This window comes from Hippoglossus hippoglossus, chromosome 13 (assembly GCF_009819705.1).
Source record: "Hippoglossus hippoglossus isolate fHipHip1 chromosome 13, fHipHip1.pri, whole genome shotgun sequence".
Lineage (NCBI taxonomy): Eukaryota > Metazoa > Chordata > Actinopteri > Pleuronectiformes > Pleuronectidae > Hippoglossus > Hippoglossus hippoglossus.
Window position 1 is genome coordinate 13,189,753 of NC_047163.1, and position 26,633 is coordinate 13,216,385.

Consider the following 26,633-nt stretch of genomic DNA (forward strand, 5'->3'; position numbering starts at 1 on the left):
ACACGTGCTGATAGTTACTGTGTTCGTTTCATTCTTCCTCAAAGTTTTCTGGGTTATGCGAGAAACGGTAAAAATGTATGTTAAAAACTATGCAGCTGACCATTAGAGAAAAGGTTATTATCTGGGATTGTGGTTTGCTCTTCCCCCGTCTCTCTCTCTCGACTCTTACAGATAAGCATGGTCTGTGTCCATGCAAATGTTTGGCAGACAGTTCAATTCCTTCTGGATGAGAGTGGGGGGTTGTCTCTCTCTCTCCCTGTCTGTGTGTGTGTCTCGTACTCTCTCTCTCTTTCCTTGTTGGCAGCAGCGTCTGTGCTGTTGGCAGGAGTGACCTGAATAAAAACAGCAACACCAGACAGACGAGGAAAAAAAGCAAAGTGATCCATTGAACCGGAGTCATTGCCCCCTCTTAATTACGTAGAGTCTCACATCTCTTCCCTTTTTTTCACCTTTTCCGCCGCTCTGTAAGACTTTGGGCTCGAGGTAATTAGCTTGAAGAGAATAAAACCAGCTGATCGGGAGAGGGGTGGTGCATTTTGGAGCGAGATGGCTAACAGAAACATTCTGTTGCTCTTCTGTGGACTCTTCCTCTTAGCACTGATTCAGCCCTCTCTACAAGGAGGTAAGTGTATGCTACAGGTGATCTGAGCCGTGATCTTTGCTGCATCGAATACAGGCTTGGACCAGGTGCAGTGTTCTGATTTTACTTATATACCATCAAGTGGTACTTTCATTTATTTAATTGAGACATTTTATGTAACTAACATTTCTCTGTTGGTGTGTGAAATTTCAGGAAATAAAAGTGATGTGTTTGGCTATAACCTTTATTGTTTTATTGTTCCTTTTGGCTTGATCCCAGCTATAACTGAAAAAAAGACAATTCTGCATGTGCATTCCTATGTATTTTTTATTTGGTGATTTCAATAAATTAATATACATTGATAAGTCTTCCTGCTATAATCATGAAAATTAAAGTCTGACTGAGCTATTACATCTAAACTGAATCCTTTAATAAATCATGAATAGAAGAGATTTTTTCTTTACATCATATTTTGATATCTACTGCTGCTGTTAAAATTCCTTTCTAGAGCAAAACTTGCGTCCCACTTTAAACTGTTAATGGGTTTAACAGTAACACGTCATTGTTTCTATGTGTATGCAATCTAAATTTAAATAACAAACTAAGGTATATTGGTTTCTTATTGATATGTATTTTAAATGCATTCAGACAATTGAATTGCATCCTTTCCACACCTGTGCACACACAGTATGTTTACATGGCTGCAGACGCTGTCCTATTACATTTCAGGAAGTGAAGGTTCCAGCTGGTCGCTCTCCCTACTCTGTAAAACCCCCGTTTATATTCACCCCTGATGAACTCCCACAGGGAGTGGGAGTGTATGTGTCACTGTGACGGCTTCGACTGGGTCGTCTCTTCAAGTCAGAGTAGCAGTGGGCAGATTTTAGGGGTTTATTTTGCAGCTTATCTCTATCAGACAGACAGAAAGTGAGACAGAGGTTCCGACCATTCTCCCTCAGTCTCCGTGTTTGCTTTTTCTCCTCTTTCCATGTTGCTTTAACTTGGTTCTTGGTCAGATTTGTGGCTGATATTCTCTTGAATTATTCAACCCCCAACTGGAAAACATGTTTAGCATCTGGGACTAGGTATGCTGGAGTCAAGAATGTTTTCTGTTGCATTGATTTGCTTAAAGGTCACAGCTGTTTCCCTATTTTTCTTATCTTCCATTGTCCAAGCATCCCTTCAGATGCATCATGTTATTTGTTAGATTCCTAAAACAAATGTTTTCTCCATATAAAGGCTCACTTTTCCTTTGCTTGTCGGCCTTTTCTAATTTGATCATGTTGACTTAAATCGTTTTTTGTCAGGTCGGACATTGTATCATGTAAAAAGATCTTTGCCCTTCTACTCATACCAAATGTTATCCTTGTTTCTCTGTTACAGCCACATTTCAGTTGATATTTCAAGGTGGATTCAGGCAAAATATATCAAGTAAAGGAGCCAACAGTTATCAACATTGGCTTAGGAGCGAAACTTTGATCTCAAGTGAGCCTTGAATCCATCCATATCCAGGATTTCTTTGGCGCTCAAACTAGTTCCATCTGTGTCTGTGCGATTAAACTTGGGAGGGGGGGGGCCTCGACTTATTCCAGAGGTCAATTATCTGTGAGTAACATGAACCTCATTAACACCCATCCATTTATTTAATGCCTCCGCACAGAAAACACCTAAGGCTTGTGTAATTCACCCCTTGAATTACGATGCAGTGTGAGGCTGGTGTGGATTTTTTTCATAGTCCTGGAGGAAACATCTGTGAAGGAGTCTGGTAATAAATGTGTCCTCTGTCATGTTTCCTGTGACCAGGTGCAGGTATGTTTGTTGTTTATCCCTCATATGTTAAAGGAGGCAGTTATTCTACATTCCACAAGCAAATAGCATCTGTCACATGAGTTGGAGGATTTATTTTTGTCAAAATCCTTATAGACATGCTACTCAGCAGCCATCATGCAACAACCTTGGGCAGATATTTTGGGCGAACAAGACCAGGAATCAATCTACATGAAATGGGAGAGAGAGCCGAAATTTATAGCAGAATCATACAACTGCCATCTTGGCCGTTATGCGCTTTTCTATTCAGGATTCTTTAAGTGTTTTTTTTTTCTCTCCTCTAACATCTCTGGTTATACTTATCAAAAGAAAATTCATGTTTGCGAAGCTTGGGTTCCGTGGCCTCAATTTCTATTGCTATATATGATAACTGAATCAAAACCAGGCCGGAGCGGATGATAAAATTCCTTGAATAAATTCTTCAACTTAGGAATTTAATCAGATGCACTCTTCACTAAAGGGAAGAGTGAGCAGCTAAGAAGGTGCTTACAAATTTGAGAGTAAACAATCAACTTTGAGAGTATCAACTATCACATCACTCACCTTGACGTGTGTTATAATCCTCTAGGCAACCTCAACAACCAACTGGCGCACACCAAAGTCATTAGTTTGGCTTTTATGACGGACATGGTCAATGGCACTATTCTGACTGGCAGAGACCAGCGGGAGATGAAGAGAAAAAAATAACTGCTCTGTTCTTTCACCGTCTCCAAAGAATTAAAAAAGGTTGTGCGATATTTTCTTTAGTGGTGCTGGAAGCCAGTTTACCGCATTTGGCATCGGCTAGGTCCAAGCATAAAAATCCTCAGAGGATTTTTGCACATTAATCGGTAGGTGAAGTCAAGTGAAATTGGTGCGTTTTAGCTTTCACAATGAATGAATGGTGAATTATGGATTGTAGCATTATTTTCTTGATTCCCCAAAGATGTTGTGTTCAGGCTTGATTGGTAGCGTATGTTGCAAGCACCTATTTGGCACTGATTCATCTTCTTGCAGGGTTGACTGCCAGCCACAGCATATAGGATTAATGTGACATATAGTGATCCCAGCACTCTGCGCTGCAGTTACAGGAATGTTTTTTACTCGGTTTCTTCTTTGTTCAGTTTCTTGATCTTCTTTTACTGAATCAACAAAAGCATTTTTATTTGTTGATGTTGAATGGTTTGGTGTAATCTGCAGTAAGGTGACCTCACCCAGTATTCATTGGCTTTTTGGTTTCAATCACTGAGTGACCAGGCTTTGCTATTGGGAAAAAGCTGTTATTCCATGTATTCATGTCTTGCTCTGGCACACGTCCCAGGTAAGTGTTTGGGAGAATGGACAAATTCCGCTCACGGTTTGAAACTGTGCATCACAGCGTGCTATATGACTGGGAAGTCACACTCTGTATTGATGGTCCTAGCCAGAAGCGATTAACATTTTGGCCTAGAAGTTTTCCTGTCACAATTTTTACTGCAACAAACTGTTAGAGTTGTTGGCACCAGAGGTTTGGGATGGATGACTTGTTTTATTAGTTGTACTGTAACTCTAAAGGACTGCACAAAAGTCTTGGGTGTAACTCCTTAGGTCTACACACGTCATTGTTACAACTATTGGTCTTAGCTTTGATAATCTGATTGAGTGTCTAATGCAATCCAGTTCCTTCATAAATGAATGACTGACTTGCTGATGTGCAATCCAAAATCCTCAAGAGAGAAACACCTACTGATTTCTCACCGAGGTCGTACCTCTGCACTTGTAGACACAGCATAAACATTGATAATGTGAGGGCATTCACTATTGGTGGGTTGTAACAAATTATATTTTTTCATTAATGTATTTAAGTAGATTTAAATGTATCTGTACTTTATTTAAGAAGATTTATTTTGGGTAGTTTTTAAACTTTTTTAGCCACTACATTTATCAGCAAATACCTGTAGTTTCTACTCCAATGCATTGTTTATACATGTTCAATTTTTTTTTTGCATTTTCAATGTGAAAAAATCGCCTAAAATGAAAGAGGCCACTGTCGAGCCATTAATTATTATGATGATGTGTTTTAGTAGCATCATCTGCTACATTCTTTTATATGACAGTCTGTGCTATTCTTATTATGATATTTTTATTAAACAGTATGCAGTTGGCACAGTTAATGGTTTAGAAAACGGTTGCATTATTGAATACGCTAAACTTTGCAAGCAATTTTATTAAAGTATATTTAAAAGGAAGTACTTACTTTTACTCTGGTAGAAAAGTTAATGTGGTACTTTTACTTGAGTACTTTTGTCTATTTATTTGTACTTCTACTTAAGTAAAGTGAGTACCTCCTCTAGTGGTATACACTTAGTAGTTAATTAATATTCAATTAATAATCAGTTTAGCCATGAGTCTGTAGTTGTGGCTAAATGTCAGTCCTATCATCTTCCAGTCAGATGTCTGGTCACCTCAGCCGTTGCCAAGTCTTTAACAAAGCGCATTAAGTCAGATGATTATTCCCAGCCCTCACCAGGCTGTGTGCTAGCAGTAGTCTCACTGGGCCAGCAATCTGAAATGGCTCCTGTCACGAATGTTTTCACCTTGACCCACCAAAGCTTTCCTGAGTTTGCAAACAACTTGACAACATGAGCACAACATTAGTATAAAAACTGTTGTATTAATATGTTTCCATAACTGTTGAGAAAAGATGTTAACAAAATTAAATTCAGATTAAACACATTACGTCAATTTAATCAAAGTCCTCTGGCAAGAAAACACTGTGTGCTGTGTTGTATTAGTTTCAGTGCACTTTTTTCATTGGAGGCAGTGAGAGTTGACATGGCACCTTTAGGTCTAAACCAAACAAAGCTGCAAGTGTCTTGATAGGTTTTAGCAACATGATGGTGGAACTTTTTTCCTCTTTGAAATAAATCACTGCTTTCTCACCATTCAACTGGGCCTTAGTCCTCACCCATGTAAAGATACAATTTAAATGTTAATATCACATATCGTAAATGTCACTGAAGTTTCCTCACCCAGTCATGTTCTTTATCACAATTCAGACATAGATTTAATATTTCATCCAAAGCACAACAAAAACTTGCTTCATGTCCTAAATTTATTATTTCTTCAAGTCTACACAATTCAATTGTATTGTATTGTATTTTCAGGTATCACATCAGATAAGTTCACCAATATTTCAGTGAGAAAACCAACAGTACATTGTATTTGGTCTAACATGTCCTATCTGATGGATGTCTTTGACGCAACACAAGTGAAACTGCAGTGTGTTGTAAATTTGCTCCTTTATGGCCTTGTACTCATAACTTGTCAGTTCCATATTATCGCATAAATCAGTTTCTGGAATGAGTCATAATATGAACTGTTTGTTCCACCAGCATGTAGTGATTTCACATTGTTGATGGTTATCTTCAACCATGGCTTATCCGTTAGTCATGTTGAGGTCTAAAATACTTATAGAGGAGAGCCCAAAGCTTTTCCAAACCCCTTTCGTTTCCAGTATCAAAGACGTGCATTTCCTGAGTCAGTTGTAATGATTCCCGTCAGCTTCCTACGGGAAGGCTCCACTCAAGACACACAGAGGCAAACATGCTTGGTCATTATGGGCTGTGTTTGTACGTACAAGCAAATAAAGAGATAGTGAAGTCAGGTAGGGTGGGTACGAGAACAAACAAATTTTCCCCACTTAAGTTTTTCTTTTCTGGGATGCTCCTCCTCACACTTTCCTCTTCCACCCTCCAACATGCTGTGGAAAATGAACAGTGCGAGGGGTGATAGTAGGCTGATAGTTGTCCAGCTGTCACGTGTCTGATAATGGGACATGTAAGGGCGCCAGGAACCACAGTATTTACCTCACAGTGTTGTTGCTCTGGGTTGCAGTATGAGAGATTTCCATAAAGGCAGAACCAAACTCTCTCCTCTGCGATAGCGGTTTCAGATACAAGTAAATGCAGCCAACATTTAGCCAAAATATGTTTTAGTTTTTTTCGAAAGCGATTGAAATAGCGGTGCACATCTTTGTACATATCAGGTGGCTGGAGTGATGTAAACACATTACAGCGTAGTTTTCCCTCGTACTTCCCAGCTTATGTGGTGCACAGCACTGAGATCATAAATGGTAATGGTCCCGTAAGTCTTTTGTAATGAACAGGGAATGCTGCTTGTTCTATCAACTCTTTAAGGATTTAATTATTTAGTAAAAGGCCAATTATTAAGCAGTAACCACAGAAAAGGGTTTCTGAAAATGTCACATTACTCACCAGCCTGTTGTAAATGAGGTAAAACTAAACGCTTTCAAGTCTCGAGAAATTGTAAAAACTCCCATTAACATGAAGAGGAACTACGGAAAAACGTCATTGGCTTTGGTTTGATTCTATAACAGTTATTTCGTAGAGTTTCCGAACTTCTCTGCTATTCAGTCATTATTCGTGGGCCCAGTGACCCATATCTCCCATAAAATAAAGTGTTTCAAGCCAGTATAAATTTTCTTCTTTAAGCTGTATCACCAGTATTGATGTAGAGGTAAAATATCAAATAAATCATCTTGCCAGGAAAACCATTGATAAACATGTCACTTCCAGGCCAACACAACATCCCATTATGCAAAACTAAACATGCAAGGGGCTGGATCCAATCCTTTTCTCCTGTAAGCCTGTGTCTGATGAACTACATCATTTTATCAAAATTCAAATCAACGGAACCGAAGAAACCAAAACACTTGCATACGCACATGTTGTGTATGAAAATGATTTTCGTTTAAGCTTTTGAGCTTTTCAAACATCGCATTCTTTGAGTTATACAAACACAAATTTGAAACCTCAATCTGATTATCAGATATCTCAGCCGTTGTGTTGCCTTGTTAGATTATGGATTGAATAATGATGTAGAAATGGTATCCGGAATTTCCTTTCTATAGAAAATAATACCGTTCAAACTTTTAGGCAACCCCATAATTTCAGGGCTCATGTTGTTTGGTGCATTATTTTTATACCCCTTAAAAAAAAAAGGTAAAGCTCTAGTAGACGTAGAGACTGCACAAAAGTAGATTTTTCTAAAGTGTTTCATCTTTACTTTCTGTATTAGAGCAAAATTGTCTGCTGGATTGAAGTCTGGAGGTTTTTAAAGTTTGTTTTTGAATTGTATTAGTCCGTTCACCTTCCTGTTAACTTTGTAGAAATCACAACATGTCTAAAAGTTTTTGATGTTCATGTTCAAAACATCCTATCTCTTGGCCAGTTTCAACTTGTGTGCGATCGCGCACACACTCTTAATGATTGGGGCCAACCCCCTGGTCCCCCACAAACAGCAGCTCAGGTGACGTTAGTGAACTGTCACAACCTTGAATCTGCAGAAGGAGCTCCAATTTGTTGCTTGAGATACATTTGTGGTGGTATGGATTTGGGGAAAAATTTGATTTGAAAAATGTATTATAAAAAAAAAATCTAGCCCAACATCACTTCATGGCCCCAAGACAGTGACATGACAGAGCTGTTGGCTGAGAGGGACTCAAATTTCCAGTAGAGGATCCACGATTTTTCCAAAATCTGGTTCTGATTGTCTGATTCAGTAAGGGTGCACATTTAAGTCAATCGTTGTTCACTGTTGACTCTATAGTTTTTTGCAAAGCCACACATTATTGAATGCATTTTGAAAATTGTATCTTGTTCAAGCACATTGTGCACTTCAAAAAGCTTAACAAATAATTATCATATTGTTATTTATGTCAGTGTTGCTGTCTCACTCCTGGACTTTGAACCCCATTCTATCCACTTGATTCCCTTTTTACTGATGACTGGCTTCATTCATAGCTTACTGACACTCTGTCCTCTGAAAATTAGATCAAAATGGCGTGATGACAAAATTAAATCACTGGCGGGATTCCCGTTAGAGTGCATGTACATCATCGCCCTCTTAATATACTCACAGCAACTCTAGAGTCAATGAATACCAGTAAAAAGTTCAGTTAACAACCTGTCATTGTATTTCACTGGCAGTAATTTATCAACGCTTCCCTGACTTTCCTTTAACACATCGTCAAAATTAAGTAGTAAAACTCTCACACTTATTTCTCTGTTTCCATCTGAATAATGTAGTCATAAGTGATGGCTTCTAACCATTTTTTCATAAAGATCGCGAATAAAAGTCACTGCTTGGTAATAAATGTTCAAATCTGCTAATCTTTTTTTCTTAGTTTTTTATTCACCAACATTAATCATATCACAAACACTCAGGGCAAACTCTTGTCTGGGGTCAACTGTGAAATAAATTATACCTCTTCATATCCCTTATGGTCTACAAGTCAGTCCTGTCCTTCACACACATTCCAGCACATTCCCATAACCTGGCTGATTTCACAAGCAGCGTAAACGCACGATGATGATCAGAACAATCATGACGATATCTTCAGATATATTGAGGAAGGTCAGGTTACTTGACAGAGGCCAGCATGTGCCTCATTTGGATACACGGCCACAGTGAACCTAATGCACTCTGTAAAATTGGTACAGTACCATGATGGGATTCTTAGAAAAAGGAAAAGTGGAGCAGACACACACTCCCTCTCGCCTCGCTTGTGATGCCGAGACAGGAAATCCTCCTTTTCACTGCGAAATGAAGGAGCAGAGTTAAAACAATTACTCCATCTCTATCGTGTGGTGCCTGCCCCTAAAATCACTGCTACAGAGTCAAGGGCATGGGCATGGTGACAGACAACCATGCTACTTGCATTGATTTAGTCAGTTGATAATGAAATAGAGAGCCCTGAGCATTATTATTTATTCCCTCTTTTTATTTGATTTCAGTCTTCATTGTTAGGTCGGACCTCAAGGAATCTGATCAGTTCTACCATCATCCGACCCCCTGATCTTTCCAGTCAAGATGAGTTCAATGTAGCCTCCCTCTTGGTTGTCTGTTCATGTTTTCATTTAAGGACCCACAGAGAACAAAAAGTGTTCCCGTTTACACAGGCACTATTAAAAAAACAAAGATATACCAAGTTCTTCTGTGCAGATGACCATTTTAAACTCAAGAAAATTGTTTCTCTCAAACAAAAACAGACAAATGTTTCTTACATGTTCCAATCAGATATAGGAGAGCAGTTTTGGAAATGTGAATATGGCAATGTTGTCCTTGTTAACATCAACAAAATCAACTCAATATCAACACAATTCTGTCATTTAGACTCAGATTTTCTTAAATTTTTACCCCAAAATAAAAGCTTAAAATATAAACTTCATACTTTTTCTTGGAGTCATCCTACTTTTTTTAATCCTCGTTATCTTTATAAACCCATCCAACAAGTAGATCCTTACAGCATGGCTGTTTTTCTCCATTGATTGGCACTGGCTGCTCATTTTCTTAACCTCAGCTGGGTTTGTGCCATGTTATTATGGCACAAACCCAATAAATCTGTCTCAACTTCAAAGGTCAAAGCCATGACTTTTCATTCAACTCAATCGGACAGTGATTCATTGTAATGTTCTTCCACTAATGGCCGCACTCAGTGGACAAAGTGCTGTTTTCTTGCGGTGTTTGCTAATAAACACAAGGATGCCTGTGACATGTGGTTTAAATTAATTGGCCTCCTAAAACATGTAAGAACCATTATACATAATCATCATGGTTCTGCAGCCCTGATCTCTCCCTTTTTACTGATATAAACCAGGTTTGCCCTCAAAAAATATCACTGTAATTTTTGCCTTAGCTCACCAGTCCCAGTGGATTAAGCTGTTAGTTGTCCCAAAACAACTGGAGTCATTTTTATTTTTTATCCCCCTTTTCTTTTCTTTTATGGCTGTTGTTGTTCCTTGCACACATGAGGCCACTGTGTCTGGGATCAAGAACGACCATCTCAGGAGTTAGTTTGGTGCGCAGCCAGAAATCTGCTAGAAATGAGGCTGGGGGATGGAGGTGGGGGTCAACATTGTCCATGGTGCTGCAGCAGCTTTCTGAAAGAAGATTTCCAACTGCAATACCTCATCAACATGAAAACAGAAAAAGGAATTTACTTCTAATCAAGACTAGAAAGTTTTTCTTTTTTGGGATTTTCACTCTGGCTCTAGTTGGAGCTGCTGTGTTCAGGTTTTATTATGTGCTGCATCATTCCTGTGACCTGGGCATGAGGACAGGTTTCAGTTATGTTGTTCGGGTCACTGATGATTCATGTGGGAGATTGATTGTCTAATAAATCCGGTCATTGTTCAGTAAAATGATGGGTGAAAGCTGCTCTGGCTTGGTGACACATAATGGTGACGACCCTCTGCTCTCTCTCTGTTGTGTCCTCCAGGTGTGTATGTACCACCTGGTGCTGGAATCGGACCAGGAGGCGCTGGAACAGGCACTGGATTCTTTCCAGGTAACAGAGCCTCCAACGACTTGTCTGGACAGTTTAAACAAAAATAATCCAGAACTCAGCCACAACAAACAAAGTCTGTTTATGATTATCAAAGGTATGAGAGTAAAATAATGCTGTAGAGCAGAGGTTTTATTAAAACAAAACAAGAATATAAAAATATCTCAATATACCATTGAACCTAAAGTAAAGATACTTACTGTTTTATGTGTTGACGTAAAATACAGAATATCTCTTCCAGTGCTCAAATAAAAATGATGATTACCACAGTTTAACACATATAATGAGTCTGTTAGTTTTAAATTGTATACCATAAATAAATGGATACCTCTGCCAAGGCCCTACAATTCCCTTTATTAAACTGTTCACTATATCTGTTTTTTCATTTGGATCTGCACCAAAGTACACAATATCAGTCCCTTAAATATATCATATTTTTTAATGGGTCTTTCCCTGACCCATATAGCATCCTTCCACCAAGTTTCATTGTAATCAGTGCAGTAGTAGAGGTATTAGGTTCTGGGTTTTCCTGCTAACTGACAAATGCAGGCGACATTATAAACTTCCTGGTGAAGGTAAAAAAACATGCAAATTTTTTTTTTAATGTGCATGTTTTGCAGCTCATTTGTGTTGGCCTCTGCAGTGTTTTCATTCTCCACACTCACTGCATTTTCTCAACAACTAAACACAGGAGGGGGAATCAGTGTCCAGTAAGATGTATGATGGAAACATACATACATATGAGCATACATGGTGTACAGCATATCTTATTGCTTTTCATTACAATATTTTATCGATTTCGAAACACTCAAAATGTCAGTATGGATTCCTGTTCCATCATGATCCATCAGTGCAGACATACAGGATAAAAAATGGCACAAAAGATGTCACAACACCCTCTCCTGGTGCCCTGAGAGAAAACCAACTGGTGAAATGATGAATCGTTTGGCCAACAAACTGTCAGCTACATCTCTACAGGCGAACCTTAACTCAATAATCTGTGTTATTATTGTTTTTAAAGGATCTGTTGGAGGAGTCCCTCCAGGCTATAAACCAGCCAAAGCTGCAGGTGAGTAGTTATGTTGTCCAACAAATAAAATTCATTTTTAAGATAAAACATCTGGTTTATCACAAATTGGTAAATGCACAAATGTGGTAGTGATTTGAAAACAAGAAACAATGTTTTTATGTGGTAAATTTAATTGTGAAAATGTAGAATCAGTCTAAAATGTTTAGAAAAAATGTTTTTAGCCTCAACATTGCTTGATACTTAATTTGTAGATGGACCAATGTGATTTTATGATAACATAACGTTGGTTTTAACTCATTTCTTTGCATTTATTAATTCAATCTTTCAATCACTTATTTAAATTAATCCCTACATTATATATTTACCTTTATTGCAAGCTCATTTGTGAGTGTTTTTGACTATAAATAAATTAAATATTTTTCATTTAGTAATCTCTCTGTCATGCCAGCGGCTCTGCTTTCTCAGGGCTCTGATTGTTTGTTCATGCAACCGTTGCCTCCATTGGGCTCAATACAGAGACACAGATACTCTGTCTGCTGTTTGTCATTTCACACATCCATAACAGATGCCTGCCACTTTGGCAGCAGCTCACCAACCGTAGGCACATTGGCCTGACTTCAACTCCCATTTGCTGAACAAGGTTGACCCTGTGTGTCTTTGAAGGATAACTTAAGACATCACTCTGGGAAGAACCTATTGATGAGACTTTTTAAATGTCTTTACGCAGAGTTTAATGTCGTAAGTTGTTTTTTTTAAAGAACCATTTGAGAGCTACGTGCAAACTAAAGTTGGAGCAAAAAACTGTGTGAAGTTTATGTTAACAAGAACAAGGGGGAAAGAGGTTCTAAACACAAATTAAATTCCCTGTCAACACTTGGTTCTGGTTTCATCAAATGTTGGGGAAACACAAGCAAGAGTAATTAAATCGCTTGGGATATTGCTGTGGCAATAAACAATGTCTTTAGGGCCAACCACTGTTATTAAGCTGGTTTATTGGAAGACATTAGGAAGTTTGGGCTTTAGAAATGTGAGATCTGTTCTCTCATACAACCTCAGTCATGAGCTTAACAATGTATATTCATGAGGCCATAATGACATGACGTGGACACTGTTAGCAGATGATTTCTGGTGAATAATGACAACAATAATGATGATGACGACGGTACTGATCACAATCACACCTGTTGCTGTTTTATTCCCGACAGTAGGAGGTTATGGAGGTGGAGGCCATGGAGGTGGAGGCTATGGTGTAGGCCCAGGTGGTTTGGTGCCAGGAGGTGTTGGACCTGGTGGCCAGGCGTTTGCAGGTATGAAGACAGATAAACATCCAAACACTTACTTTGTTTAAGCTGCTGTTGGTCAGATATCAGCGCCTGGAAGCTGCCCTGTTTCATTCATTTCTGTCTGGGGGGCCTTCGTTGCATTTCATAGACTGTACTGTATAAACATGAACGACATGCCAGCTCTCGAAAAATGAAGCTTAAGTGTCTCATTAGCTCCCTTATGGCTGATTGTGGTATAGTTTATAAATACTGTAACCTCCATGTTAGTGAATTGGACATGGTTCAAACTAAAAAGTCAAAGTACACATAAAAACACATTTTTCTCAAGCTGTTTTGTCATCTTAGGTAGTTCTTATCACACTGATGTAACGTTTTTTTATTTATCTGTTTTTTGAAACGTATTGATTGACAGCTGACTAACTCACGGTTGGTCGAGTGTGTGTGTATGAGAGGGACCTCATGACTTCAACCCCTGATTGCTACAGACTCTGTCTCCAAATGATGTAATCGCTGAAAGATGGCTGCTTTCATATCCGGGATATTTGGCTTCAATTCTCGATAGTGGGAGGGAATGGAGAAGCATAATCCATCTTTATATACAGTCTATGTTGCATGTCCTAATCCCCTCTCGCACCTTTATTTCCTTTCCCAACTTCACTGTTATAAGTCCGTTTTAGGTGAAAACGCTGAAAAAAGCAATATTAAAAGATTGTAGCTTTCTATTTCACATTGTCGGAAAACTGTGTGAAACCACATATGTAACACATAAGATTTTGATAATACACGGAAAAAATGTAATTAATCTTTCACTTTTAAGGTAAGCTGGAACATTAATGAGGTGTTATACAATGGGCTGGGTCTATGTTGTGTGTTCATACTGTACATTAAAATGATGTTAAATTTTCCATATCATTTGTGGAAAAAACCCAATTAACATTTAGAAGATAGTGTGCTCATGCACACTATCGCACTGTAAAGCTGTAAAGCAACACTGAAATAGAGGGAAACAGACTTCTTTAGTTTACAACACGGAAAATTCCTCTTTATTAAATATTATGTCAAGTGCTTTGACAGGAAGGAAACAGAGTGCATTGTTATGAGGTGGATAAAGTAGGTTAATGTACAGACTGCGTAATGCACCCACACACACCAACAGAGACCTGCATAAATACAGAGCAACGGCTAAAGAGAAATAGTCTTTTGATTGGTTGTCACCAAGTTTTTCTTATCACCCTTGTGTTTTCGTCAGGGCTGGTTTACACCGGCTCGGCAGCTGTTTGGGGCGTCCTGTCGGGGTTGGCCCATGCAAAGATTCCACCACTCCTAGACCTCAGCTGTATAAAGGAGTGATGATTGGCAGTGTGCAAACGGCCATCAACGCCAGCCAAGCAATGGTGCCAGAGTACTGATTAATGTTATTGTAATGTTGGACCCTTACAATATCTGGAAACCTCCTCTGAAATTTACCACGGCCCTTCGCTCAGATAGCGTACAGTAAATATTTTCCTTTCAGCCTGCACTGCATTGGTGCTGTAGGAACGTTTAGCAATCATTTATTTCCGTAAGCACCGCTGATACAATCTGAGCTTACTTCTATGTGTTAAGAAAGATAAGGAACCAAGCAATCGTCTTATTGTCCTGATAACTCACGCAGCCTGTTACTGAGGGGTCCCTCTGGAGGGCCACACCCCTGCCAGCAAATAAAACTTGCTGGAGAGCCATTTTGTGAAAGTGACCTAATATCCAATATTTGGTGGAAGTTGATCTTGGCTGGGATCAGCAGAGCTCTACTGGGGGAAATATTGTCCCAGTGTTAGTATGAATTCAAGTTCTCCCTCACAAGGCGTACCTGGCAGAAATTACATTAGTGAGAAAAAGGGAAGCAACCGATGTTAAAAGCGGCTCCTTGTGTTTTTATTCAATTGGGGTGTAGGTGCTCCTTCCCACATTCCATACTAATCTCTGTTGCATGGGAAAAAAAGGGAAAAACCTTAAACACAGACTGAACAGCTAAGGGTCAGATAAGGTTTTAAACATGAAATGAAAGGAGAGACTGAAATTCACGAAGGGGTTGTGATATGTTCTGCTTCCCGACCATAATTATGTTCAGTGGTCTCTGAATATTTCCGTCATTGGTAAGTTTTCGTATTTGCCATTTCCTTTCCAACAGAATAAAATGACCTTTCAGCGATCCATATTTGGATTTGAGAATTTTATGAATAAATTACAAGAATTACATTTCCATTACTACACAAATGTGCATCTATCGTTCACCAGTTTGTAACCCTCACACAGTTGTAGGCAGAATCTATCTGCATCAGTTCACCAGTATTTGGCTTGTGACACAACATGCCAGAAGAAATTACTTGCTACCACCATATAAAAGATGATTGACCATTATTTATCATGCAATAATACATAAAGAAGGATTTTTGCTGCTAACTGAAAAAACAACGGTAAATCACTCTCGCACACATGAGGAAAGATGCTATTAATTTTTACCTGGAAGCTCAGTGGTGACATTGCATTCCCCAGACACACACCTTGCCTGGCCAGTAATAAAGCGCAGGAGCTGGGTATGTGAGTAGCGTGACTGCAGTGAAATGCAGTGCAGCTCATGCAAGACCTTGTAAATGTTACACTAATTGTGATGCCTGTCATCGTCCAACATTGACAGTACACTGAAAGCTGGAAGAGAGGATTTTTCTTTCTATGAACAGCTGTTGGACTCAGTTTCTGCGTTCCCCCCAAGCAAAGGTGGATTCAATCCTCGTCTCCGTGATTTCTAAATCTTGGCTTTCGTAGGCTAGTGTCTTGTCACTTTCAGGCAGTGTGAAGGAAGTTAACAAGAAACATTGCGGTTACTGTTCTCACTATTGGAGTAGCTTTATTGTACCATTACAAAAGTCTGGTTCACGTTGAGAAAAAATGTGTCTGGGTGAGATATTTTTGGTGTGTCGACAAATTGAAAACAACGTGTTGTCTGTCCCACCTCTCTCTCCCCATCTGAAACTGACGATAGCAATGTTGTACAGCATTATAATAATCGGAGAGCAATGAAATGCTATATTATGAGTCAGAATCTGTAAGCAATTTCATTTTACATATTGCCTCTCACAGAACATGGATGAAATACTATAGCCGCCATTCTATTCTGTTTCCAAAATATTGTCAATGCCCATTATGAGTAAATCTTTACATTTTAAGGTGAAGACATGCTTTGAGGTTTAGATTAAGTTTAGGTTCAGGTGAGGGTTTGGCATGTAGTAACTATAGTTTAGGTGAGAGTTAGTCTCCATATGTGTGTGTGTGTGTGCTCTTGTACAGCAATCTTTGTGAGGACCAGTTTGAGTCTACAACCTACGGAGTGAGGACATTTTTTGAAAGAGAGGACTTTTTGGGTGCTCCTCACTTTGTGACCACCCTTTAATTAACTGTTTGGGGGTTAAGACTTGCTTTTAGGGTTAGGGTTAGCCCTCAACCACTGAGCTGAAAATCCGAAGGAAATTGATATTGTGAGCATGGTAATATGAGCCTATTATTCAACCTAACATTATATTTCAATACAACTCAATAACACCACAACCTTGTCTCCAAAATGACTTTATATCCTGGAGGTAGGATTGATTGCAGGGCTGTTGTATTAGGCTGCATTAGTTTCCGATAATTGTACCAAATAAACTGGGAGCTGAGTGTAAATAGTCCTCAACTCTTATTTCACTTTATTTTGGCTCTTTAGTTTCACTGAATAAACATAACAATTTGAAGTAATGGAGTAATAGTGAAAATAGTCCCAATGGTTACATGAAAGATAAAATCATGGTTGGACAATTGTGTGTAATTTAAAATGATGGATTACATCATCCATTGCAGCAACATGTCTCTGTGAGTAGATCTGACAGCCGCCTGGAAAGCTTCTCGGTGCAGACAATACATAGGTAGGTTTGAGTTTTAACTGCCTCTGGCCAACACAAGACTGTTTTGATGTTGGTTCTCACTTTAAGGCTGTTGATAGAATAATGCTCATGTTATTATCCATCCACCGATTCTGAATTACAAACTCTGGACCATTGCGAACATCACGTGTGTCCTTCTACATGGTCCATCTATACACCTGATTCTTTTAGGTTCATCTTTGGACCCTCTCGTTCATATCAGGGTATTTGTTTGAAGAAGCACCAAATGTACTTGTCTTCTTCACAACCGGAAGAATAAAGGAAAGGCAGATAAGTGGAAATATACAGGGAGGACAGAAAAGTGAAGGAAAGGACAAAAACATTATTTGCACATTCGTTCTTGCGACACACATGCTTAGAGAGGTCGCTAAAAGAAAAGAGACTGATGGATTGAGGTGAAGATGAAAGTGTTTAGCCAGAAGAAGATGATGAGCTTGGAAGAGGTTCAGTCTCCGGGAGCACATATGCTTTTCATTACTGGAGCTCAGACCTGGAAGCATCTGCCTGTGAATGTGCCTGAACGTGAGTGTATGTTAATATGTTTATGGTCCTCATCTGTGTGTAATTACATCGCACACACTCATACATGTACATATATACCTTACCTGCGCAATCTTAAAATACTTATCCCGACATTGGTTTGGGGACCTTCGGCTCACAGACATACGAATTACATGCTTGTTCAGCTTGTCCTTTATCCGTACCCACCTATCTTTCTCTTCCTTTCCTCAATCTGTCTCTGTGCCAGACTTTTAATATTTTGGAAACCTTAACTGTCTGCAAAGGAAACTTTTACATCAGACCCACTCTGTCCCTATGCTCGACGAAGCCCACCCAACATACACACAGCCAACACAGCTTGTTTTTTCTCGTTGGAAAAGCCTGTCGCTTCCCGAACAATTTTGCATGATCTCACCACATGTTGTTGTTAGTGTCCACAGTAATCTCTCTAATTCAACTTGGGAATAAGAATTTATACCAGAGTAAAGCAAGATAAGATAAGGACTTTATTGGTTTTTATTGGTGTCTAATGCATCACGCATGCCACACATTACACTTTCTAACTGAGGTATTTTCCCCATTCGTTGGACCAAAACTTTCACTATAACTCAGTAACAGCTCTATGGCCTTTCACCACCCTGTTCTGTGTCATGACTGCGGCTTGTTCTACAGTGAGCATGTTACCATCAGTGTGGTTCTTCTTTTTCATGTTCTCTGTGTTAGTTGATGAGCCATCCTGCTGGCAGCTGCTCAACCTCTTCCCTGCTCTGTTTGCCAGCAGGTCTGGAGCATGGACCACTATCCTTGTCCATCTGGCAGCACAATCTAAGTGTTAATGTTCTGACGGAGACGTTTTTTGCTCTTTTTTCCCCGAGAGGCCATAAAGACAAATCCGCATTTGAATGACCTTGTTGCAATCATTGGTAGAGGTGGACTGTTTTCTGTTAAATCAGGAAAACTGTGTGTATTGGTGGGTAACTGGGCAATTAAAATGGTGTTAAAGCTGATAAAAGTTGTGTGTGTTCCCACATTGTGCAAGTATAGCAGCGGCCGATCAAAATGTGCAGCTTAACCTGCATAGGATGCTTTAAAACATGCACTGTACTCTCTAAATCCTGAAATTATCTGGAGGGGCTGCATGTGAGGACGCAAATGTCTGAGTCAGTTGCTGAAGACTTTCTCCGGAGTTTTTCCTGCCAGCCCTGTGGTATAATGTCAGAGTGAGCCCATGTGTTAGGGGAATTCACAGCAAGCAAGTGGGCACATTGATGAGGTTTCTAACACGCGGCACAAGCAGAACTGGTAAAAAAGAATAAGAATACAAATACCTCAAGGTGAAAAAGAGGTGCCGTAGATGCAGACAAGATGTCAACTTGGAAAGACAATGAAATTCAAGAGGTTTTTGTGATAAGGGCCAACGCCTGTGTCTATGTGCTGTAAACAAAAACACGTGAAAACATAGTTATTCCTGTCTTAATTTTCAAAAAATACTTGTATTCAGAAATGATTTATCAGAAATTTTAAAGTCCCAGTGTTGTAAATGAAGATAAGTGAAGTAAATGGATTTTAAATTTACTCTACCTTCATCTATTTAGGCACTTTAGATGTTAGCCCATGAAGCAAATCCTTCGCATTGACATAATGTACAATGTGATAAAGAGCTTTTCCTCCGTCAATGACACAATTCATCTCTTATAATTGTTTTCCTTCGTAGATCATCCCATATGTTTGTCAGTGTGGAATGCCTCAGATGGCTGCACAATGATGACAGCCTTTGTAATGTCAGAGGAATTTGGGAAATGCTTTTGAAGCCCCCTCAGTGAATCTAACGTCACTGTTTCAATTTGCATGTTTTGAGTTGAGCCAACCTGTCGGACACAAGTCTCTTTTCTCAGCCCAGAGTTGTCAGAAAAGTGGAATAGCAGTCAGATGCATATGCGGACCATCTGGGAGAGGAAACACTCTCGGCCAACTTTACATACCTTAGCCACAGGCTGTGTACGTTGACTGGTTTTCTCACCCTATGTATAATTTGTGAAATGAACTTCTCCGGTTGTGGAACTCAGACATGAGCTGTTATAAAAAATTGGTTTGTCTCAGAGCACGTGAACTCTGTGTCCTGCTGTACACTCTAATGCTTGCAGTGTGTTTCTGCTTTGTCGAATGCCTTCACCGTACATGTTGTAAGTGAGTGTGCCAAGCTTAAGTGGGTGATGGTATGATCTCTGTATTAGGGATACTCTTAAGACATATTCAAGGGCTTCAGTGTTGGCTGTTTCTACATTTCTGTAGAAGTGTTTAATAAGTAGAATAGCAGAGCCTCTCAACTAATCAAAAGAGAGAAATATTTGGTCAACTTGAAAACTTACAGCATAGCGTGTTCTGCTCGGTTTAATCTGTTGCATAAACAATGACATCACAAACTCGGTGGATATGGTTTAATGCATGCTGTACAAATCAGCACAGTTTGAATTAAGGGACGGCAGCAACTCTCTTCACACAGATGTATTTGAAATAAACCATGAGTTTGTGGAGGTGAGAGGCGCACTAGGGCTCAAGCTGGTTAGATCAGACGGCTGCAGACGTCACTGGGCAAGGAGCTCTGGTTTGGCATAGTGGCATCTCTTGTAATCCACACAACATGAAATGATGACTTTTACTTTTACCATTCATTTGTAGCCCTTTTGAAGGAGTTGCTCAATGCCTCTGAGATGATGTGTGTTCAGCGGCCCAAGTGTGTGGGCTGGAGAGAACCGCCAAATTTAGGCAAAGGTGCTTCGGCAATATAAAAGCTTACCACATAGCATTCTCTTTTTAGTATGATGCAAATGTTCCCAATAAAAGTTTAAAAAATGAGCAACCATACCAACAATGAATAACTGCAGGGAGCAGTTTAGAAAGTTTAGTCCTTTGACCTGGCTGTTGTGCACTTGGGGTCATCTGGCAGAGTGGGAGGCTCAGGGCTTTGGGACCTCTCATTGATAGTGTCAATGACTCCATGGAAAAGGAAAGCAAAAACAATAAAAGGCTCGACGCCAGTGTCGGTTGGCTCACACCAGCCAGCAAGGGAGGGCTTTGTGTGCGGTGGTGTGACTGTGAATACTTAATCAGTCCAACATGTGACTAGTCCTGCTTCTCACAGCCCAGTGCCCGTGACTGGGAGCACGGAGGACCTTGAGAAGTCACAAGGAGCATGGAGGTCACTGGAGAGGAGGAATCAAGGAGAGCTTCGGTGTATCCACTTGTCTCACGCGAAATGTAATCACTACAGCACCTCACATCATTCTGCTTTCATCCAGCTTGGTCGTGCGTCACCTCGTAAGAATGCAATCTATTCACTAACTGGAAGAGGAACAGTGTGATAATTTGATACTGATAAAAATCTGTTGTCATGACATGTGAAGGACATAATGACGAGGCTTAGCTTTCAAAGTGAAAATTTATATGGGACCCACAGCCGGAGAGCAGAAACCGCCCTGTCAATCACAGAAAAATGCTGAGCCTATGGGGACCTCCATAGATCCATTGAGGATGAAATTATCATCAAGACTTTCCATCACATACAAAAAATTGCAGCATTTTATTGCCATATCACGCCTCTCTGCTTCTCGCAATTAGCCTTTACTCTTTATATGTTTGCAGTTATTGTCGGTTAGTGATTCCAATGTTTAGCGGAACAGACGACTCAATTTATAATTTTTCTGTGACCCTCCCGTCACAGAGGAGCAGCTTCACATTGACAGCGGTTTCCTGACAACACTTTTAAAATAACAAGAGTTTTAATCTTCCTTCCTTGCTTTTCAGTAAACAAGCATTTGTTCCTAGACTGCGTCCCTGATTAAATAGCAAAAACAAGAACAAAATGGCAAAAAATCCTGAACATCCAGACTTCCAGCTCCAACGTCTGCTCTCTAAGCGTCTGCCATCACTTAAAGTGGATCTCAGCCATGGAATTGTTCGATCTCTTAAATTAAAGCCTTCCACCAGGCCCAGCTGGTTCACAAAGTAGAGAGAGAAAGAAGGGTGAGCGGGTGAGGAAAAGGGAGGAGATGGAAAGAAGCAAGCAAATCCATCTTAACTTCTCACGTTTGGCTTCCTCTGGTTGTGGCAATTACCACCTCATGTCTGATCAACACGCAACAGCACTTAGACACAGTTTAAAGAAAAACGAGCAAAGAAGAAAGAGAAAAGAGATTCAATATTTTGGAGAACAAAAGCAAGAGACTGCAGGTTGAAGATAACGTTTTGATTGATGTATCTTGTACTCTTCTGGTTCTGAAACAGAGAATTACCTTACCTAACCCCAATGGAGAATGAGCAAGATGTTTCAATGTTGAGATTGAAACCAGATATCTTTCTTCAAACTGGACCATATCCATCACTTGTACTGGACTAGAGTTTAAGAGGATGACCTGTGGCTGGAAGAACTGGCCATGCTGCCCACTGGCCAGGGTCTGGAAAGTTGAGCCAGTGCAAAAGTGCCTGAAACCTGTATTCTCTTAAATTACCAGCAGAGGGCAATTGCAAAAAGACGTCTCTCTCTCTATTGAAGTTTGAGAAAATTACCCTATAATTCTCCCTTTTGTAGATTATGGTCCAAATTAGAGTAAAACAGAAGATGAAGCACATGCTTTTGGACATTGGTTACAGTGTGACCACTAGTGGTTGTAGATATTGGTGGGCGTGCAATGTTCTCGAGATCTCCGTCAGGCTCGCCCTACTTCTGGTTTCAAAAAACAAGATAACAGTGGCCAAAATGACAATCCCGAGGCCTCAAAAGTGGGTTGCCACCTGAGCAGGAGGCAGTGAATGTACAAGCACATCTGAACATGGCAGCCTGTCCCTCATCACCTTTGTACCCTCGCTCTTAAACCAGCCACCCCAAATGAATGTTGGGCAACGCTTCAGTATTCACTGCCACACAATCCCAAATTTCACCTCAACAACCTGCTGGTGCACTTGTCCCTGTACAGCTGAGGAAGCCAGTGGTCTTTTCTGAATGGAAACTGGCAAATGAACCAGGTTTCTGTCGCACCTCTTTTTGAAATCTAACTGGAGGAAACTATGATGCATTGCAGTACTGCATCACTTGCCTTCCAATTTCCTCGGGCCCCAGTCTTCCCTCCTGTGTAGTATTGGGTTTCTGTCCCAATGCTGTTATATTCAGACTGTTGACCTTCTGCAAGGTTCCTTTGTCCAAAGTCAGTTGGGCTTTCAAGTGGTCTCTTGGGCTTCCCACAAGGCCTTGAGCGTCACCGTGAAAGATTAGCCACTAAATTATCGTACAGAAACCCTTCAGCTTGTTAGAAATCAACTAAATACTGGGAGCCGCACCAAGGAAATGTGATTATATGATATCGGGGTCATGGTGCAGACTTTCTATGTGTGTGGTTCATGACAACAAACATCGGTGTAGACTTCCAATAATGTCTGAGCTAAGACAGGTCTGTTTGTGTGAGCTGACGTACTGTAATGATGGCAGTTCCAACAAAAGCATGCTTGTTTGGGCAGAGCAGATAGCGTAAATACGGCTAAACTGAGAGCTTTTGTACTAAAACTGTATCTCTCACAAATACAATTAGTGTATGGACCCCAAACCAACAAAGGTCCAGGCTTTGTAAGCATGTCCTTTCACTTCGGCGCTGAAAGTACACAACCTCCAGAGTTTTATTTTTTCACTTTAGTGTGTTTTATTTTCCCAGTATTCAGTGATTTCTCCCCTGTATAACATTTTTGTCTGCCCAAGGCCTGCACTCCATGGTTCAAACACACAACATACCCTCTCAGGCTGACTTCTACGTGTCTGTATCTCGTCTCCTGATTTTAAATCGGAGCTCCACGTGGCAGGTGCTGGTTGACCCTGAGTACGACTTGCCAGAGCCAGCTTGGGTCATGCACATGTGATTACAGGTGGGCCAGATGATGGATGAGCAAGCTTAAAGTATCCACGGTTCTGCCTGCCTTCACTCGTTCTCAGTGTTTCTCTTCTATTGACATGCATAATCTCTCTGTTGCGCACACTGTGCTGTTTCCAACAGTCACTCTGACATTCGCATACACGTCTCTGGCCAATGAGACGTTCTGTGATCTGGAGGCAATACCAGACAGTACAGTTTACAAGAACACTTCAAGCCAGACTTAGTCATTCTAAAGGTTTCAGGCATCAGCAATGTGCCATTTATCTTGTAACTCCTTTTGTTTTTTGTCAGTTCCTGTCAATTCCTTAACATTTTATGGTATGTGAGGCTCACTGATAAAAATGAGACAAATGATACAGATTCCTTGTGTCAGCTCAGTAGACGCTGGAAAAGAGAAAGCCCTAGATCACTCTGATTTATACAAGAAATGATTACTGTTGTTATTACTTCAAGGTGTGTCCAGGGATGGTTGAGCAATCGCGGTGAATCGAGCTAAAAACGTTGAAGGAGATGGATTATTGCAAGGATGCTTAGCTTAACGTCTGGGCTTGCATTTCACTCTGTGTGTTTGCCAAGCCCTTGGCAAGGCAGTGCCCACATTTATTTTGACTGGGTCATGAAACTCCACACTTCCATCTTCTCTCTGTCTTTCCCAGCACATTCCTCCTCCTCCTCATCAGTATCATTACCTGCAACTCCAAGCTCTCACCCTCCAGCCTCATGTGTCTCTGTCTCCCTCTCTCTCCCTTGTTCAGCTTGTTTCCCATGCGTAGATGTTCTCACCCCCAGACTTTTTGGCTTACAAGTATTGATGAAAACAAGTTCCTTGGTGGACTAGCTTGTTGGCTGCATTTTGAATTTCTCCTGGTTTCAAAAACAGTCATTACTCCAGCATGTTTGTCTCTGATTGGTGAACTTGTTCAACTCATAGCTTAGAAACACAGCTCTGAGAAGCATGTGACACATCAAGTGCCATATGTTACAGCCCGTATTCTAGAGATACTACTTTATGTTAAACAACTGGAGTTGAATAAATATCCAACCTTCACTTTTTTTCCTTTTTTAAAAAATATACTTTATTGAAAGGAATTTAACTTGAATTATAGAATGTTTTAGGCATTGCCTGATGTATTAAATTCAATTTAATTGACATCATTCTATGACATCCACTTGAGTCCCACTTTCTTTCTGCCGACAAGTAAAGACCAACTGCTGGACCCTGAAGCCACCGCCTGCACAAAGAGTTGTTCCGGGTTTATTCAAAGACCCGTGAAGCTCGACTCAGTATGCAAAACCATGGAGAATCAGTTGTCACCATGTGAACGGGCCAGTTGTTGTGATAACAACGTCACTTACGTTGAGTCCCAGCCACTGCTGTTTATTAAAGTTGATTAATATTGAACCTATCGCGTGTCCAATCACACGAAATTTGACACAGTACTTCCTTGGCGCCCTTAACAATACACACGCCAAGTTTAAAGCCGATAAGAGGAACAGTTCTCACTCCACACTACAGACTAACAGATTTCTGGAATTAGTACATTGATGTTTATGACTGAATATTGGCTGTACACTGGGCCCCATTTTCCCATGTTAGGCTCCTAATTTTAAGGGTCTTCCATTTTTTCTTAATCCACATGCAGTTGGTGAGCATTGTATTACATGTTTACTCTTTTTACATTTCTCTATCTTTTTCTTTCATTTTTTTGGTATCGGCAAACAGAGACACAAGCTGGGATAGATTTTATTTATCTGTCAAGTCAAGCCAAAAATCTTTGCCGCCCATGGATTAGTTTGGGGGCTTTCTTGTCTCGCAAGAACAGACTGCTACCTCCACTGTTTGGAATACAGAACACAGCCATGTTATGTCTATCATGTTTCTTACTCAGCGGGGGTCAGCACCTTTCCACTGCTCCCAACATGCAGTCCTTGGCTCTAGAAACATAAATGTGAGTGTTTTAAATCACATTTGATTAAGCACACGTTGATTGTGTCATATTTCTTGTTTTTCCTTTTTTTTTTTTTATCCTACAGTTAAGTACTTGCAGGTCCGGGAAAATGTGTGATGAAAGCCTGAGTGATGGGTTGTTTTTATTGAAGGGTCAGTACAACAGAGTATTTTTTTCTTCACAGTGAAGAAAGTTGTGCATCTTTTCTTTGACACTTGTTGCCCATCTGTGCTTTATTTCTTTCACTCCACTTGAATGCCCATCTATAATTTCTTTCTCATCCAGGTTATGGACATTTAGGAGGAGGTGGTTTTGGAGGTGGTGGCCATGGAGCAGGTTAGTACTGAAACTGAGATTTGTAACATTAGTTCGACAGTATGTTTCGAGCATTATACTCTCAGTATGATAATAATATACCTTTTTATATAGGGGTCAAAACTGTCTTTTAAAAGTTTACACCCCACAAAATGTTTCACTGGCATTTGACTCTGTTTTCTTTAGGTGGTTATGGTGGATACGGAGGAGGCACTGGGGCTTTCTTTCCAGGAGCTGGACAGAAAGCTGCTAAAGAGGTACCGCTTCTGTTTTGTTTTTGTTTTTAATTTTCTCATATTCTCAAAGAGTACCGTTCAATTCAATGCATTTTCAGTTTTTCTTTATTCTGATTCCATCTACCCTGTCTGTCACGATCTAGGTACAGTACATTAAATATTTAATTCAAAACAAAGGAACCAAATTCAGGAGTAGAGAAACTTAACTACACTACAGATAATAAATAAATGAATATGAACAGATAAAATATGAATATTTGAAAGGTTATCAGATATAATAAATAGCCTTATTGCTCTAATTTAGACATTTACAGTGCTTTACCTCTTTTTCAAATGTTGTCTTTTGGAGCCTGAATGCATTTGCTCCATCTCCCACAGTTCTCACACTTTTGATCTGAACGTATGAAGGAGAATGAGGTTACAACCACATATTTGTAATAACTTTTAAGAGGAGGTACTGTATCAAGCACTGTATGGCAGTCTCCTGGTTACTTGAACCTCTGGTGAGACTTTGCAGCTTTGAGCATATTTACTCATATTTACCAGAAATATGTCACCTTCTCTGATCTTGCCAATTGTATAATGTCCAGTAATATGAGTATCATGAATATTTAAATTACACTAGAACACTACAGAAATCATTTGATGTAGTTTTGTCGATATTTGACTGTAGGTTTGAATCATCATTTGTTTATTGATGCTTCTATTGGAC

The 26,633-nt window shown here is 39.9% G+C and overlaps 1 protein-coding gene across 1 annotated transcript in view; it reads left to right on the forward strand.

Annotated features, from left to right (window-relative positions):
- The first annotated feature begins 309 nt into the window (after positions 1-309).
- The window catches only part of elna (elastin a), a 49,624-nt gene continuing 23,300 nt past the window's right edge, over positions 310-26,633 (forward strand). Inside the window, exons 1-4 of the mRNA XM_034604960.1 lie at positions 310-622; positions 10,668-10,736; positions 11,755-11,802; positions 12,972-13,052. Of these exons, the coding sequence (XP_034460851.1) occupies positions 547-622; positions 10,668-10,736; positions 11,755-11,802; positions 12,972-13,052 (274 nt within the window). The 5' untranslated portion in view covers positions 310-546. The remainder of the gene's footprint in view (positions 623-10,667; positions 10,737-11,754; positions 11,803-12,971; positions 13,053-26,633) is intronic.